The sequence below is a fragment of the Leptosomus discolor genome, chromosome 8 (genome assembly GCF_034619465.1).
Source record: "Leptosomus discolor isolate bLepDis1 chromosome 8, bLepDis1.hap2, whole genome shotgun sequence".
NCBI lineage: Eukaryota > Metazoa > Chordata > Aves > Leptosomiformes > Leptosomidae > Leptosomus > Leptosomus discolor.
The window spans coordinates 4,218,110-4,233,502 of NC_141398.1; the positions used below are offsets into that span (position 1 = coordinate 4,218,110).

Genomic DNA, 15,393 nt, shown 5'->3' on the forward strand with positions numbered 1-15,393 from the left:
AGTTAATCCAGGCATGAGAAAAAAAAAAAGTAATCAAAAAGGCAATTTATGTTTCTGTGCTGGGTATTTGCAGCTTTAGCTTGTGAGAGGTGTGAGCAGGTATCACACTGACCATGGCACACTGAATACTTGCCACTTACTAACGCTGCTATGAATGATCTTATACCACATTTAAAAAAGCTGGGAAGAGGGAGAAAGTATTTCTTTTGGGTGAGACAGCTTGTCTCCAGAAAGGAACATCACTTTATCAGGTTGCTTAGAAGCTGTTTCTTAAGAGTCCATTCTGTTTCCTTGTGACCTTGGCATCCTCTCTTCAGGGAACACTGATATAGATCAGGGATGTGATGAGCAAGTGGTGAACCCCTGGAAAGAAAACAGCTAGTGAATGCGTTGGCATTGCATGAGCCCTGTGGGTCTGCTAAATCAAATCTTAAAGAGCACTAAACCCCCTGGGGAAAGTCACGGAAGAACAACATTTGAATTCTCAAGACTCTTCATGGGGGAATTAAAGTAGCATCCCTGTGCTGAGGAAGCCCGTTTGCAGGCACAGTTCTCGTTAGTTTTCATGCCCACATATACAGATGTTTGTATTCATAGTCACTAAGTGTGTATTAACATTTATTTACATGCACCCACTTGCATGAGAAGATACATAGTCCTGTGCAGTTCTGAATCCTCACAGTCTGTAGGTTTGTCACCTTCCCACAGGCGTAGACTGGGAGCTGCTGGTGGGGAGCAGGTGCTCGGAGGCCAAAGCGAAGCTTGAATTGCTCTGAGTCTCTCCGGGCCGTGAGAAGATGTCCCAGGGGTCCTACAACGTGTGCTCCAGAAGACAGGGTGGGCATAGCCGAAAACAGAGATTTTTAAGAGTCTGGTGAGACTATCTTGCCTTCCTGAAGTAACACAAGTTGGAGAAATGAAAATTTGCCCCCTTGATGCTTCATGACGAGAAGGAGGCTGTGGAGGATGACAGTGGTACTAACAACCTTTCCCAAGTGCCCCCGACCTGCCCTCAGCCCCCAAAGTCAAGGTATTACTAGGCTTCTGGGTCCTGGTAAAGTTTCAGCCCATGAACACCCAGCTCACAAGTGCCTTTGACAACATTTTGTCATGAGCAACAGCCTCCATACCTGTGCATGCACCAGAATATTGTAAATGCCAGAATATGAACTAGATTTAAGACATAGTTTCTTGCAAAATGAAGTATTTGTCCTGTTTTCTTCTGTAAGAACAAAATTCTCAGCTTCTGCATTTTGGCGTATGTTGTCACCTTGTTCCTAGAACCACTGGTAGTTCATAGCTTCCCAGACAGCAGCATGCTACTTCTAGTTTGTAATCCCACCATCTACAAGCCACATGCAGGGCAAGCTCACTACTGAGGCAAACTTCAGCCAATTAAGTTATATATACTGCTGAAACTGTCGCATGTGCGACGTCGACATTCACTTTTTTCATTGCCTTACGTTGATAATGTCAGACTGAGCATAAAAAAAGTCCTTTAATTTGAGCATTATTATGTTTTAGCAAAATGTAAAGGATAACACCCCCCCCCCCCCCCAAGCCAGCACACCATCTTTGCCCTCACAAGCTGTAAATCTAGAGAGGCAATAACATAAGCGCAGTGACTAATAATTCAACAAGCATTGGTCATGAACTACAGCATTTGAAAGTCTGGAGACAGAGACAACTGAGGATGAAATCCTAGCCCTAGAGAAGTCAATACAGAAATCCTCCCAGCTGTAAGGATGCCAGGGTTTTGCCGTGCTTCTCCGCAAAGGTTCTCCTGGGGACTGAGCTACATACCCCAAACACCCGAGCTCCTCATCCTCTCAGTACAAAGGGGAACAGGTTGACTTCTCCCTGAGGATGGTCTGTGTCCATGAGCAGGCGTTGCGGACTATCCTTGTTGTACGTTGAGGGGATTTCTGGTGCTTTTGTGGCTGCTGCCTGTCCCCTCCTTGAGCACAACGCTAGAGGCTCAGCATGGTCACTTCTTTGGTTGTGAAATGCAGTCTGTGCGCAGTGCCAATGCCAGTGTACTTATGTAGGGAAATAAAAGTCAAAGCACAGAAAATCCAGGTGATTTAGCCTCTTAACAGCTTTCTGGCCAAGCTAGCTTATCTGTGTTAGTGAAGTCTCTTATGACCACCAAAGAAATGGTGTGATAATGGAAAGACAAATATTGCACTGACAAAAGCCTAAACAGAGTTTTTGTTTGTTAACACATTGAGCAAACTTCCCAAAGCTCTAGAAATACGACAGGAGTGGGGTATAGCTTAAAAATCTGGTTGCCTAAACGAGCAGTCTTTGCACATCCCTTCTCCTGGTAGTGGTCCATGCTGGCCTCCCTCCCAGTCAGCTCCATAAGGATGCCATGATCCCCAAGAGACTGCATCCCCAGGGATGCATTGGCACTGCAGCCATCACATCCCCCAACCCCAGCCACCACTATGGGAGCCCCCCCATCCCCAGAGACCTTCCTCCTGGCTTTGGGAGGGTGCAATTCCTCTTGTTGCTTTTGCTGTTCATGATAAAGAGAGGACCCACACAGCTGATGAAGACAATGGAGGGAAATCTGGCTCCTGTGCCCCTTCTAGACTTCGTCCCGGCGGTGCTGTCACCTCCAGTTTTGCGCCACACTTGCTGGAATAAGCCAGGGGCAGCAGAAAATCCCATTTAAGCTCAAACTTTGTTTCTAAAGATCAAAACCAGCAGAACTCAGGAGCCTGCAGGCTTTTAAAAACCCCAGCAGATAACAGCTTGGTCTTTTAGGAACCAGAACACTCTTAGAAATCCTGCACTAAACAACTCGTCGAGATTACACAGGCAATCCGGTCGGGCTGAGCACAGAGCTCCTGTCCTGAGGGTGACAGGACCCTCCTGTCACTCTGCAAAAGCTTTTGTACCCCTGTCCTTCCCTAAGGAAAAGCCATAGGCAGTCCTGCAGCTCAGGCACGGGTCTGTCTTTACACCCCCCCAGTAACTTTCGTACTCACTGGCCAATTCTAGTTACAGCTGTCAGGTACAGATGCCCCTGATGTGAGAGCAGGAGGTCAGGCAAGAGCCAACTCTTCCCGTGTCCCACCCGAGGGATAAAACAGTTCATCGCACACAGAGAGCCAGAACCAGAGAAGGTTTAAAAGCAGGTTTTAGTGACTCCACTGATAACAAAACTATTTATTTTGGTTGTTTACATCTTTCCTTATCTCCATCACAGAAAATAATTCAGATTTATAATCTTATATTGCTCTTCAAAGCACGTGTGTGTTTGCCATACTGTCGTGTTTCAGCGGCCTTCTTTACGACACTGGGGAAGAAGAGAGATTCCCTTTGTTGAATTCAAAGCCAATGGCATTTTTGATTTTGCACTTAACAAAAACGAGATGTAACAACTCTTATTTTTCAAACCCAGCTCTTACTTAGGCTCTGTCTGCCTCGGAGCGCGTAGACTACATTGGGACAAACAGAACTAAGGCTTCCGTGGTGCCCTGCCATTAGAATGTCAGCGAATTAATTCGTGCAAACACTTTAAAACATGGGGTCACTTGACAGTAAAATAGATGCATCATTTTATAAACATACTGCTAAGGGCAACAAAGCTTTTAGTAAAACAGAGTGCTATTTAAACATGCCAGACCTTATCCTTAACCACATTGAGATGTTTCATATCAGCCTGGCAGCATAAATACACCTTTCAAGAGTGTAAACTGAAAATCCATCAAGTTTAATCTATCACGACGGTGTGCAAAGGCCAAAGTTTAAATTAGAAGCAATCTCATAGTGATTTCAGGTACCTGTTTCTCCCATGCTGTACGCTTCGTCGCGTGGGGTGGGTACCTTCTGTCATTCTTTGTGTACTTACGTACACAATTAGCAGATCAGATCAAACACTGGCGTGCTTGAATTTTGAAAATTTAATTAATAAACATTTCCCCGGGCTTTTCCCGAGTAGTGCAGCCCAAGGTTGCCATGCAGTGGGTATGCATGAGCTCCAGTTGTCCATATAATAGGATTATGTCTATCTTATTAGCTCTGGTACCTGAACTAATTCAGCGAACACTAGTCCATCTTCCCTACAAGTTTTCCATCTTTCATGTGGAAGTCACTGGACAAGAATTTGCTCAGCCTAGCTCTTCCAGCCAGGCTTTTATTTTCTCTCTGTTCACTGGTATGGACAATCAAAATATTGCATATGTTTGAAAATTTTATTCAGGGTACGTGTTGTAGAAAAAGGCCAAACAATCTGAAAACACAAAGATTCTTTCCTGGTATTGCAATAGCAAAGCTGAGGGAAGGAGGTCGGAGAGGGGAGCTGGTGAGCAGACATGGTCAATCACTGAAAGTTTAATATTAAGCTCAAAGATAGGGTGCAAATGAAGCAAATTGGCTGGGGATGTTGCTTTTCGTTAAGTGTTCCACTAAGGAAAGTATTATTGCTGCAGTTAAATGTGTTTTAACGGGGTCTGCGCTACTGCTGGAATATTGTAAAGGCTTCAGAAATGGATAGAGCTGAAAACCACCGTCTCAGAAAATTGGTAATGAAGCAGAAAGTCTTTCACTTCTAAACCATCACATCTAATCTGGCCTGATGCATTAAGGGTGCACAAAGCTCTTCAGCCTCCTGGCTGTTTGTGACTTCCGAAACTGTGAGCACAGAAGCAGGGCAGGTAGGACACCCCAAGTCCCGAGACAAGAGCAGCTACGCTAGGGTGCTTATTTATTTATTCTGTGGGAAAGGAAATGAGGCTCGAGATGTTTCACTGACAAAGAGGCTCGTGGCTTGTCTCGGACAGGCCTACGTGAAATGAAAAATGGGGCCTAAGTCTGCCTCGGGATTGGGAATCACCAGGTCTGTCCTGGTCCCAGGAGCTGCCACCACAATCAGCATTTAAAGGTGTTTGTCAGCGAGCTTGTACGGAGGTCAGAAAAGACGAACGCCTTCAGCCAGAGCTGCCCTGCCCGGGGCAGCAGAGTCCCTGAGAGCTTCCCCCCGTGCTTCCCACCAAAGGCTGTCCTCGCCCACCACAACAGGCACTCTGCTTTATGGTCACTTCCTACAGACAGTGTGGGTAACTAAAGCTCCTCGGTGGCCTAAACGGAGGGATTTAGTGCCACATTTTCAAAAGGACTTGACTTACTGTAGAGCCTAGGGATGATGGTATTCCCACCACCCAAACGTTGGTACTTTCTCTAGCTGGCTAAGTAGGGGTTGTCTCCATAATCTTCCTTTACTGAGTGTTTTTCAGAGTGATAGCGTAAGCTGGATGTTGCAAAGCCACCTGCAGTGGAGACCCTGCAAAAGTGAACTAGAAGGGGTATCTCCCCCTGTCCTCACACAACAAACAAAACCAGGTTGGGCACTGATGTCCCATTTGGAGAGAGGATTTTAAAATCTTTTCTGGGATGATTTATTTCTGGAAGGAACGTGAACCATTTTCTATTGCCTGCAGAATAACTCCTTTATCGGCCGAGGACTGAAAGCTCAGTTTTGTCTCTGATGGCAGCGGGGAGGCTGTCGTTGCAAGGACATTTCTCCCCTCAGTGGCACCAGTGAAGGCAGCTCCCACTCCCATCCTGTCCTCCAGCCTTGCCCCAGTGTGGCCCCAGGAAAAGTCCCATTTTGCAGTGGGATAACTGATGGGGCAGCAGGCAGGATGGAAGAAGACAGATAAGCTGGAGAGGGACAACTTGGATTGACACAGCATGAGAAAAGTCCTCGGCAGCTTTATTCATCTCTCCAGCTGTAGGGCTAAGGAAGATTCAGAAGCCTTTCTTCTGTCATTTAGCGGCTCTGCACAGAGCACACACTCGACAGAGGACAGTGAAACAGGAAAGTGGCTTTTCTTGTGCCACTGAACACCTGCATGGCTCTCAGGATGTGATTTTTCCAAAGATCTCGGTATGAGCCTTCAATTGCTCATAGGAGTTCTACACTGTCTTCCGTGGGAGGAAAAGTGAGCCCATGCCGAGTGCTCTTCAAAAATCCCATCCAAACCTCAGTAGTGTAAGTCACGCAGAGCAATTAATGGAATGAAATCCTGTTGCAGAATCTTATCTAAACCCCGTTCAATAAAGGGTTACCATAGGCTCAGCATCCTCTGGATAGGTGCCTGCCCTCGAGCAAGGGGCAGGGAGGAGGCGGCCCACTGACAAAACAGGCATCGTGTTGGTGCAAGGGCTCCCCGAGAAACCGCAGCTCTCCAGATGATAGCTGTCGTCACGCACGTGTCAGGCTCTGCCCCAGTTTCACTGCTGGGAAGTGCTCGGGACGTGCTGCCGGCTCTCCCAGGAGCTCCTGCAGGGTCAAGCTGTGCCATAGGGGATGGTTCTCTCCCTCTAAGCCTCCTGAGATGGGGACTGGTATGGGCCTTCTCCAGCAGCTGTGCAATTAATTGCAGCAAAGATTTGTAGCAACCTGGTTACTTATAGCCATTAAATAAGCAAATGAGATTCATGAAGGTAAGATTAAAGCGTATTTCATTACTGAGTATCTGACAAAGAATGGCCACCCATCTTAGTAAAATATTAATCTTTCACCCCCGCTACAAGGTGGAATACATTTTTCCTAGAATTCTGAGCCATGAGTTATTCAGGTTTGCAACCCATTAAACGTGTCCCCCTCTTTCCCCGTAACGTTCTCTTTTTTGGGCCTTGCAGAGAAACACAGCGCCAAATACAATAAATAAATGAATACAGATTTCTGGTGGTGACTCATCGAAAAGATCGTATTAAGGAAAAGATAATATTAAGGAAAGGCTAACTTTCATATTCACGCAGATTAACCTTTCGACATTGGCAGCCTGAACCTTCTTCCCAGCCTTAGCGCTTTCCGACAGCAGGCTTTGAGCCAAGCAAAGCCCACTGGCTTTAGCGGCGTAAAACCCTGACCTGTGTGTCTATCAGAAGGTGACATTTGCTCCTCAGCCGCTTTGTAACCACAGCAACAGTCAAAGATAAGGATGGAGTTGGGCTGGAAGTGTTCAGAAGTTCTCCCCTTTTTCCAGCATTTTTTTCAGGTGCCATGGAAAGGCCAGTATTTATTTTCTTGAGGTGTTTGCTGGAGACCTGTCTTTACCCCCATGTAAGGCAGAAAGTGAGCAGTGCTGGTATCTGATTGCTTGGGTTTTCACTGTCAGAAAGCAGGAGGGGTTTGCTGTGCTCTTGTGCCACCCTTGCACTTGGTGCCTGGGGCTTGGGCAAGCAGCCTGAGCAAGCAGAGGTGAGAGCACATGGCAGAGCAAAATGTGCATTAGTGGTTTTTTTTTTTTTATGTGGGTTCTCCTCATGTTTTATCCATGTCTTCTTGATTTTCAGATGAAAATCTTTGACAAAAATAAAGATGGACGGCTGGACCTGAACGACTTGGCAAGGTAGGCTTTAATAATAGTGATGGGTTTGTTCAGCTCGCAATGGCAGATCTAGGCAAAGCGATGATCTCCCTCTGGGGACATGCATTTGAATACTACCTCCTTTCAAATCAAATCAGGTACTCAGATGTAGGTAACCCAAGTCTCTAATGCATGGTCCCTGTCGCAATAGTCCAAGAACCTGGAGCCGGTGACGGTGAGCAATGCCAGGAGCTGTTTGTGCATCACCAACGTGCTCTGGCGTGATCTGTGCCACCTCTGTGATGCTCCTCAGGAGGTGACGAAGGAGCCAGTGGCACCGTTTCTCCAAAAGAAGGGTGGCAATCCCCTTCAGCAGGGTCACAGATGCTCATTTATTTCACGTCATTGTGCACAGAGGGGATGGCAAAGAAATTCTGCTGCTTGTTTGAGGCATAAAAGTGCCACCACAAAAGAGTCTGACAATGGCAGTAAGAGAGAGGATTTGGAGAGACAAGGTGGAGGCACTTCTGAATGAAGCTGGGGACTCACTTGTGGGCCTCTGTCTCCTTTCTGTCCTCGAAACCTCAGCGGCTTTTACATGATTTTCACTGCATACAAATAGAGAGCATGCCTCTGCCTGTAAATGTGTGGGCAATGACTGGACGGGAGTTTAAATATGCAGGTACAATCTTAAAACAGCATTTTGGGGGATGAGAAGAGAGAGATGCAGGTTTGTCACTGTTACTTTCAGCTTGGGATCATGACAAATGCCAGCACAAATGACTGCAGTGCACATGGCAGTTCCCTTTGACCACTAAATATACGAAGAGAGAAAGAAATAGAGGCAGAATGGAGAATAAGGGGTTTTGCCCTTGTGTTTTCCTTTTAAATGCAGTTCCCTGCTGCCTCATTACCCGGGGCAATCGAGGCTCCTCTTGGGTCTGAGCACACTTCTCACATCCTAAACCCCGGCGTGTGTGGACATAGCTCAGCACGCCCTGTCTCGCAGGCTCTAAAACCCTTGGGGTTAGCAGAGCAGCTGGAGAGAGAAACGCTTTCCTCAGTGCTATGAGGGGCTTTGGGAGGGGAAAGCAGAGGAACTTGGCCAGTCTCGGTGCACAGGCCAGTATTACTTTGTGTATTATAGTATTATTTATTTACTTTTACAACCACCAATTCTCCCTCCAACAGAGAGCGATAGATTACTCTTTCTTTAACGCAGCACAGCAATCCAGTTAAAAGGAATGATAGTCTGGTAGCTCTCGGTTCAGTGGCTGACAGCCTCCACTGGGCTGGACACCAGGAATGCTCCGGGAGAAGCCATGGCGCTAAGAAACACGTTCGCAGCGAGCCAAAGGGCACCCGCCGTTCCCCATCAGACAGGGAGGGGGGCTCGTGGTCCTGTAACAGCCCTCCGTAAATAACCCCGCAGGCGATTTTCTTTTTTAAAGGCCTATAATCTAAAAATCTTTCTGCTTTACGAACCAGAAGAGAATAGTTTGTGTGCAGACGATAAAGCAGAAAGATCATAATTTAAATCTCTCCTTTCAGGATTCTGGCGCTCCAGGAAAATTTCCTTCTTCAATTTAAAATGGATGTAAGTAGCGTTATTTTTTTGATGCATCGATCTCATCTCTCTCAGCTAAAATAACCTGGGCCCAACCTTGAGTCTTTTTCTTTTTTCTTTTTCATTTGCTTGTCCTCTCCGCATGCAGGCTTGCAGCACAGAAGAAAGGAGGAGAGATTTTGAGAAGATCTTTGCGCACTATGACGTTGTGAGTCCCAGAGGCCGTTCCTTCGCTGTCTTTATTCGACATAGATTTAGCATAAGCTGCTCAGGCTTCTTCCTCCCTCTGGGTGCTGTGGGGGTCACTCAGGAGCTGCAGCTGCACCCCAGCTCATGGGCCAGAGTGGCCCAGGCACCATGCTTTGGCGTTTGGGACCTGCATCACCACCACTTTGAAAAATAAAACCCCTTCCAGTACGGAACCAAGCATTATTCAGGGACTCTGGTCCATCATGGACACGATCGCCTAACTGCCTGTTAGAAATCAGCAATTCAGTGCCACTTCTGGCAGCCACACAGCTTGCTCAGGGTGGTGACCAGCACGCCTCGCAAAATGGTGCGAGATGTTACTGCCATTTGAGGGGAAGAGATGGTTTTGGAAAAAGGAAGGGATTTTAGTGCTCTAGTGCTTGGTGACCAGGTGGACCTACTGACCAGTAAACGCTGTCGTGTTCGTGACTTACTGGAGTGTGTTGATGTTTATTCCGTCTTTCAGAGTAAAACAGGAGCGCTTGAAGGCCCAGAAGTGGATGGGTTTGTCAAAGACATGATGGAACTGGTCAAGGTACCTTCGTGGCTCTTTCTATTTAATAATACCTTCTATTTCTGAGAGAAAGGTGCTTGTTTTGGTAAAGTTATGTAGATAGGCTAGTGAGAACGTAGAGTCAAATATCACCTGGATCATCAGCAGAAATGAATGTCATGGTCTCAGCATAAACACTGTAGAGCATTTCACCATATCATAGAAATTCTGCCTGATGAATTAACACACCTTCACTCAGCAACTGTAGTTACGAAAGGTCCGTTCTAGCTCATACTATAAATTAAGCAGACGTTACAACAACACAAACTGTGTGGACATGGATCAGTCATCAGTGTTTTTGTCTGTTTTCACTGCGGATATGGCCCTCACCAGCATGACCTCATGGTTCATTAGCTCGTCACAGGGTGCACTTGAAAACTATCTGAGCCCTACCTCTAATCAAGAGCACTGTACCCAGTGTGTCACCAGTTTCTTACAGGCAGCAGAATCCATCTGCATCAGGTTACCTCAAGTTTCCAGATGCAGTCCAAGACAGAGCTTTTGATGCAAACACAGTCTGGTCTTTGGCTCCCTCTGAGCCTGAGTTGGTGCATTTCCACACGATGTGACCCGACGCACTCCCATGTTTGCTTCGCAGGGAGCGGAGCCTGCAGCTGTGTGCTGGTGGCTGCATGGATATGTACGTTATAGCCATGTGGTGTGTAAGGAAGAGGGTGAGGACAGGCAGGAGGCTGGATCTGTGCTCTGTGCGTGTGTGTCCGAAGGAGCAAAGGTTGTACTCACCTTTATCAGCATCATCCTTGGGCACTGCGAGCGCGAATTTGATCTCCTCCTGAGACAGTGGGAAGGAAAGGTACAGCATTACGAGCATACAGAGACTACATAGCCTGTAAAGTATGCCTTCAGCATCCATGTGGTCCACTAAAGGTATTTTTAAGTTGCTGGCTAGCCTGTGAAATAGTAGTCTGCTGACAAAAATGCCACATCACTCCTTGTGGAGCAGGTTTGAGAGAGGAAACCAGATGAAAGCACAGGTCAGGTAGTGCAGCTGTGCCTTATGAGGATCACCTGAGGGAACTGGGATTGTTCAGCCTAGAGAAGAGGAGGCTGAGAGGAGACCTTATTGCTCTCTACAACTGCCTAAAAGGAAGTTGTAGCGAGGCCAGCGTTGGCCTTTTCTCCCAACTAATGACAGGACAAGAGGTAATGGCCTCAAGTTGCACCAGGGGAGATTCAGATCGGCTATTAGGAAAAATCTCTTTACTGAAAGAGTGGTTAGGCATTGGAACAGGCTGCCCAGGGAGGTGGTGGAGTCACCATCCCTGGAGGCGTTCAAAAGACGTGTAGACGTGGTGCTTAGGGACATGGTTTAGTGGTGGGCTTGGCAGTGTTAGGATAATGGTTGGACTCGATGATCTTAAAGGTCTTCTCCAACCACAATGATTCTATGATTCTATGAACTTTCCACAGACTTTTGATACGGATCAGGTACTGATGTCTTTCACTAAGCACAAAAATCATGTTCCATTTCCATGCCATTTCACAGTCCCATAACCCTTCCATTTTTGCAGGGCACCCTTCCCCCCCTTCTCTGTTTCCTTCCCCACCACGTATGAGCTGATGTGGGGTCAGGCCATTTGGTCATCCTTCCTTGGGGGGATTTCCCAGCCGCTGCATGTCCTGCTGCTTTGCAGGGCTGGGGAAATCCAGAGCCATTTTCTCTCTCAGCGCCGTTTTTCTCTTTTGCCTGCAGCCCAGCATTAGTGGGGTGGACCTGGACAAGTTCCGCCAGATCCTGCTCAACCACTGCGATGTGAACAAGGACGGGAAAATTCAGAAATCCGAACTGGCTTTGTGTCTCGGGCTTAAAATGAACCCGTAGCCGCAAGAGGTCTTGTGGTCGCGTTTCCCTTGTGCGATTTGCTTGCTGCTCCTCGTAGATGTGTGTCCGTGCTGCCGTGCGAGCGGTGGGGAGCAGGGGCACCGCGCCGCCGGGCCGGAGAGCGGCTGCACGAAGACGCGGGGTTCGCACAGAGGACCTCCCCACCCTGCCAACCCCTTTGTGGTGCTGTGGGTCCCCTTAGCAGTGTCTCTGCCCACGAGCACACCAACCACTCAGAAAAGGGGTTGCTGTTCTTCTCCTGCCCCCCCCTGGAACCCTGCCCTGCCTGTCCCCTAAGGTAGGGACAAGCATCTCCTTAAAAATGCCGTGTGCTCTGAGCACAGCTACTGGGTGTTTCTGATGGTCACCTCGTGTGTGAAGTCATTATTTTGGTGAGCGTCGCGCTTTGTTTGTGCCTTTAAAATACCGGGTGGATGGCGGTGTGTTTGTGCAGAAATAAAAAAATGGCAATTACAGAAATTCAGTAAGTTCTGGCGTTTGAGTCTTATGTATGGAAAGCCATCTGCCGCAGACTGGCAGACCGTACATTGTAGCCGTTTTATGTAAAACACATTAAATGGCAAGAGGTTTTGTGATGCCTATCAGTCTTTCTTCCAACCCAAACTGAAATAATCTACAAGGTTTCTATAAACTGAAAAACTGGAAGGAGAGAAGCCTAATTAGAGCAAAGCTCTTAAGCACATGCTTATTTTTTTTAAATCCATAAAGATTAGTAAATACTTCTAACCTCAATTTAACTTAAAGCTTCCCATCACTCCTAGGTCATGTGTGATCCTGGAGCCTAATGGCAGCAGCATCATTTGTGTCACATAATTCCCTATTCCAAAGGCTTTGACTGGGTATTCAGAAGGTGCCATACCTACACTATCGTGCCCAAACAATCCTTTCTTCATTTCCAAAGAGAAACTGCAGAGGAGGGGTTGTTGGCAAAACTCTCCCCCATTTCAGCCTTTGTGTCTCCTACAGACGAGACACCCAGATTTGACGCTACAAGTGTCTTGCTGGTTATGTTCTGTGGACAAAGTGGTACAATGAAACACTCTCTTTATGTTCAGCTTTATAAAAATTAATCAGAAATTACCTTCAGTCAATACAAATAGAGATGGAGATGTGAGTCAATGAAGCACTTAAGAACACACACAACTTTATGGATGTGCTCATTTTCTGTTTCCACTGGTGATAAGATCACAGACAGAACAAGCGCTAAGTGCATCACCGACCATCTTTTCATCGTACCTCCAACAGGATGTGACTTAAAAGCCCAAATAATTATGCCTTTAAGAATATTCTTCTGCTTCTCTCTCTTCTTTCAGTCTTTATATAATTCTCATTGTTATTATTATTTTCTTAAACTACAGTTTCTGTTACTTTAGACATGGGAGCAATTTCTGTGTCATCGCCTACAATATATTTCCACTCCTAGATCTTTATGCAATTTGTGTTTTTCCATTATAACAGGTCCATTCTGTTTTACCCCTGTTTAATCCTATTGATATCAGTAGAAACTTTTCTCATTTATTAAAGTATAAATTCAAGAATACCCTGCCTTGCCTCACCAAAAATATAGCAACTTTTAACCTAAAATTAAAATAATCTTTTAAAGACTGTATACAACCACAGCTCTCATACCAAGAACTATACAACACTTCCTCTGTATTGGTACCTTATGCTTTTCACACCCTCTGCAGCCAATAGTTTTTATTCCACAGACACTGAGCAGTAATGAATTTGATATGTCAGTGTCAGAACATATCTTCCTTCTTTTGCACACATCTGGGATTTTTTTTTTTTAAATACTGATTTTGATGAAGCCTTCCCCTCTGCAAGTTCACGGAATTGGTGTTATTAGTTTTAAATGAGTGAGTGCACAGCTTTCAGGAGATGCAGCGGGATTTGAACGCATGTTACAAAGCTGAGCAAGACAACTATTAGTGAGCCACAGTCTTAAAACTGTCTAGCCTCTAAAAGTCAATGTTATGGCAGGAGGCAGGCATTTTGAGACTTCTTGTGGAGAAGACGTTTTCCTTGCTTGTAGACATTTGTAAATTTCTTTTAATTATTATTTTCACTTCAATAATGAATGATCTATAAGGCCTTTTGGTCTAAGACACTGGTGGTTTCATCCCTTTTAGCTGCTATACATATATAGCTAGGCAATACATTTTGATAAAACATCATTATTTGCCATTTTGCAAATCCAAAGGTACCTTAATGTGCAGTGTAGATTTTCTTATGTACCAAAACATGAGGCAGTATTTCACATTTGAATGGTTACGTGAAAATACCTGTTCTGTGTTGATTATATGAAAACATCCTGCCTACAAAACCAAAAACATTTACACACCACGATGCCTTGTGTGCTGTAAGTATATTGAAGATACGCAAGGAAGGTTTGGGGCTGTTTGATCAGCGCATCTTCTGCTGACAAAACTCTGCAGATATCACATTCTTTAGGAGACTGCACCTTGGCAACTAGAATTTGAATGCAGAAAGTGAATGAAAATGTTTGCCAAGCTCATTCTCATGTTTTTCTCTAGAAAACTGGGATTAAGGGATTCACAGTTTTCTATTTCTTCATAATATGCAAGCTACTGAAATCAATTTTAACTAACTGACTTATATCATCATATTTAACAGGCATGTTTCCAAAAGACATTGAGCTACCACAAGCGTAGCGGTCAATATGCACAATTGTCCCACATGTGTCATTTTACGGTTGGTTTTCTCCCTTTGCTTGTTTAATTGGCAAGCTGCTGGATCTGAAAATCAATGTGTGAATTTTCCCAAAGCAAAGCTGTTCCTTTGCCTCCCTTTTCGCTGTGAGTTATATGAGATCGTGCCCTGCACTCCCGTCATGCTCCCGTCTCGTCTTGGCCCTTCTCATTTTTGGCACTTGACATAGTTTTTTTCTGGATGACTTGTCATGATAACTTTGTTCAGGAGACGCTGCCTCTGACAGCTTCAGTTGACTGTGTAGAACCGATACCCATGAGAAATGAACATTTATAGGGCTTTTTAACTCAAATCCACCCCTCGTTTAACTTCATTGGTTTCACTGGAAATGATGCCGTAGAGACCCAATCTTTTCTCCCATCATTTTGAAACTCAGCAAGCTACTTGCTCAACCCAAGCCATCACCATGGAGATCTGCCACTGGAGACCCCCAGTTTCCTAAGCCAGCCTCACAATCCCAAATTGCTCACGTGCCAGTTGTCCCTTGGCCTGTGCAACTTTTTCCCCGGAATAATGAACCCACATATACACACTCACCTATTCCCCAGCCTGAACACACACCGGCAATCTCACATCACTGACACCCTAACTGGGACCAGATGGGATGTTTAGAAATTGTAACATTTAAGTTTTGTCAGTACTTTATCGTCAAATTTTCACTAAAATAAGTCTCTCCCTTTGTTCTCACCGTACTGCTTTAAAAAACATGGGTGAAGCTGCCTGCACATATTACAAAAACTGCTTTTTATTCCTACCGAAAGCTAAGAATCGAGCGTCAGACCAGAAGAAGGGCTCAGAGCATAGGAAACCAGCACAATATTTTGATTAATCTCCTTTTCTGTTTGTGTGGCAAGAAAATAGTGTCAATATTAATGAAAACAATTGTGACTAATGCAGCCAACAAGACTATCAGAGAATCATCTGCCGCATTATAATAGGAACCCATCATGAGAAACACCTTAATTACAGCTATTATCGCTTAAAAATGGCTGGGTAACTCTTACATTAATCTGATTTGAAATAGAAAGTTGCTGTTATGTAGCAAGATGTTAAATGGGGCTTTACTGTGTAATTACATGGGGTAAAGTAACTATGAAAG

General features: G+C 45.5%; 1 protein-coding gene across 1 annotated transcript in view; it reads left to right on the forward strand.

Moving 5' to 3' along the window:
- Positions 1-11,540, forward strand: part of SCGN (secretagogin, EF-hand calcium binding protein) — a 28,512-nt gene extending 16,972 nt beyond the window's left edge. Inside the window, exons 7-11 of the mRNA XM_086469367.1 lie at positions 7,315-7,370; positions 8,880-8,925; positions 9,044-9,103; positions 9,611-9,679; positions 11,412-11,540. Coding sequence (XP_086325493.1) covers positions 7,315-7,370; positions 8,880-8,925; positions 9,044-9,103; positions 9,611-9,679; positions 11,412-11,540 — 360 coding nt within the window. The remainder of the gene's footprint in view (positions 1-7,314; positions 7,371-8,879; positions 8,926-9,043; positions 9,104-9,610; positions 9,680-11,411) is intronic.
- The last annotated feature ends 3,853 nt before the right edge of the window (positions 11,541-15,393 follow it).